The 2,117-nt window shown below is 50.7% G+C and overlaps 1 protein-coding gene across 1 annotated transcript in view; it reads left to right on the plus strand.

Moving 5' to 3' along the window:
- LOC107199716 overlaps positions 1-2,117 on the plus strand; it is an 18,436-nt gene that overhangs the window by 4,375 nt on the left and 11,944 nt on the right. The window contains exon 2 of the mRNA XM_015617109.3: positions 178-350. Within this exon, the coding sequence (XP_015472595.1) occupies positions 178-350 (173 nt within the window). The remainder of the gene's footprint in view (positions 1-177; positions 351-2,117) is intronic.

Genomic DNA, 2,117 nt, shown 5'->3' on the forward strand with positions numbered 1-2,117 from the left:
CACAGAGGCACAGGAAATTTGGGGGTACAAACACCATGAAGTGACCACAGAGGCACAGAAAATTTGGGGATACCAGTATCATAGTGACCCCAGGCCAGGTGTCAGAGCCAAGAGCACACTCTGTGTGTGCCAGGCTCAGCCCCAGCTGTGTCTGACTGTGTTTGCCGTGCCCTGCAGAGGTTTTTTTGAGGAGTGGAGCGGGATGGGCTGTGCTGGGAGCCCCCAGCCCCAGTGCAGGTTCCCCCCGGAGCTGCGGCGGCGCTGGACGGTCGTGCTGCGCGTCAGGGCCGAGCTGGGCGCCCTGGCCTCGCCCTGGGTGCTCACACCTCCCTTCGTGGCAGAGATGAACAGTGAGTGTTCCTGGGGCTTCTCTGGGGAAAGCTGGGCTGCCTGGGGACATCTGTGGCTCTGCAGCTCCACAAACCAGGGTTTGGTTCTGCTCTGCTCTCCTGGGTGGCACCAGAGGAAAGGCTGAGCCTCCATGGGTGGTTGAGCCTTCCAAGGAAACTTCCACAGTGTTCTTGTGCTGGAGGGTTTTCCACCTTCTCATTTCCCCACACACAAACTCTCAGGTTTGTGGCAAAACCACCTCTTTCTGCTGGACAGATCCCTTTGCTGATAAACATCAACTGGCCTGATAAATTGTAGTGATGAATTGTCCTCATGGGAATAAATGGTTTAGATAAATGTAAATTGTTCAGATAAGTATAAATTGTTAATGCTACAGTGTAGAAGTGGCAAGGCCATACTTTAAATCACACAAGGTTTGGGTTGGAGGGACCCCAAATCCCACCCATTCCCAGCCCTGCCATGGCAGGGACACCTCCCACTGTCCCAGGAGCTCCCAATGTCCAGCCTGGCCTTGGGCACTGCCAGGGATCCAGGGGCAGCCCCAGCTGCTCTGGTGTGAACAAGTGTGCTGCTGCTGTCCTAGGACCTGCTCCTTGCCTTGGTTTTAGGATTAGGAAAAAGTCAATGTTCAGGATAAAAAAAAGTAGCTTTGAAGTGGGAATTTAGCAGAGCTCAGGGGAAACCATGGTCCAGGCTCCAGAGTCTGAGACTTCCCCTGGTTCTAAGTCTGGATTTTGTCTGGCAGCAGAGCGAGGAGGTGCCTGAGTCCTGCACTGATGGGGAACCTGGGGGAAGCAAGGGGGAATCACCTAACCCATCCCAACAGACAGTGCAGGAATGCTTTTCCTGTCTTGTATTTCACCCAGGACTGACTGGGGGAGATTGAGCTGCAAGGATGGGTCTCCTGATAATAAGGCACAAGTTTTTAGTCACTTTTCTAGGAAGATTGCCTTTCAAGACCAAAAAATGAATATTGTACAACTCTCTTAGTGCAAGCCATTGATAAAACTCCCTTTCCTCCTCTCCCTAAGAATATGGACAGCAAATCTCACCTGCAGAAGGAATTTGAAGGGCTGGTAACACAGCAGTTCACAAAAAGCTGTTTTGACTGATTTGGTTTCCTGGTGTCCAAGTGTTGAGTGTCTGTGTTGTCCCACAGGACTGGGAGTGGGATCCTGGGGAGTGTGGGACAAGGCAGAGGTTTGGGGTGGGAGAGGAGGAATGGGGTCATTCTTGTGTCAGCTCCCAAAAACCAACTCCTCCTTCGGTGCTTGGATCAGAGTGGCTGGGTTTGAGGCACAGTGAGGAACTGGTGCATGCAATGAATGATTTTTGCTGTAAATGAACACTCCTGAGAGCACTCTTGGGGTTTTCCATGATTTACACCCTGGGGCACTTCACAGAAGGAGGTCACCATGGTTATCCTAATGGACACATCAAAACAAGGAGGAAAAAACTCCTTTTTCCTCTTCCCATCTAGGGAGCAGAAGGGTTTTGGGGAGCATGGAAGATTCAAAGATAATGATTTTATGGCCAGTAACTGCAGATCAACTGAGATGTTTCCATGCATTTACTTTTGGTTAATATTTACAGAATTGCCAGGAAAAGTTAAGCAAATACTGTAAATGCATTAAGTAGATGGGGAAATGCTTTCCCTTTCTTGAACAAAAGCTGTTTATATTTGAGCTGTTTGCTGAGAGTGTCCAGGGCAGGGAACGGAGCTGGGAAGGGTCTGGAGCCCCAGGAGGGGCTGAGGGAGCTGGGAA

The sequence above is a fragment of the Parus major genome, chromosome 1 (assembly GCF_001522545.3).
Source record: "Parus major isolate Abel chromosome 1, Parus_major1.1, whole genome shotgun sequence".
Taxonomy (NCBI): domain Eukaryota; kingdom Metazoa; phylum Chordata; class Aves; order Passeriformes; family Paridae; genus Parus; species Parus major.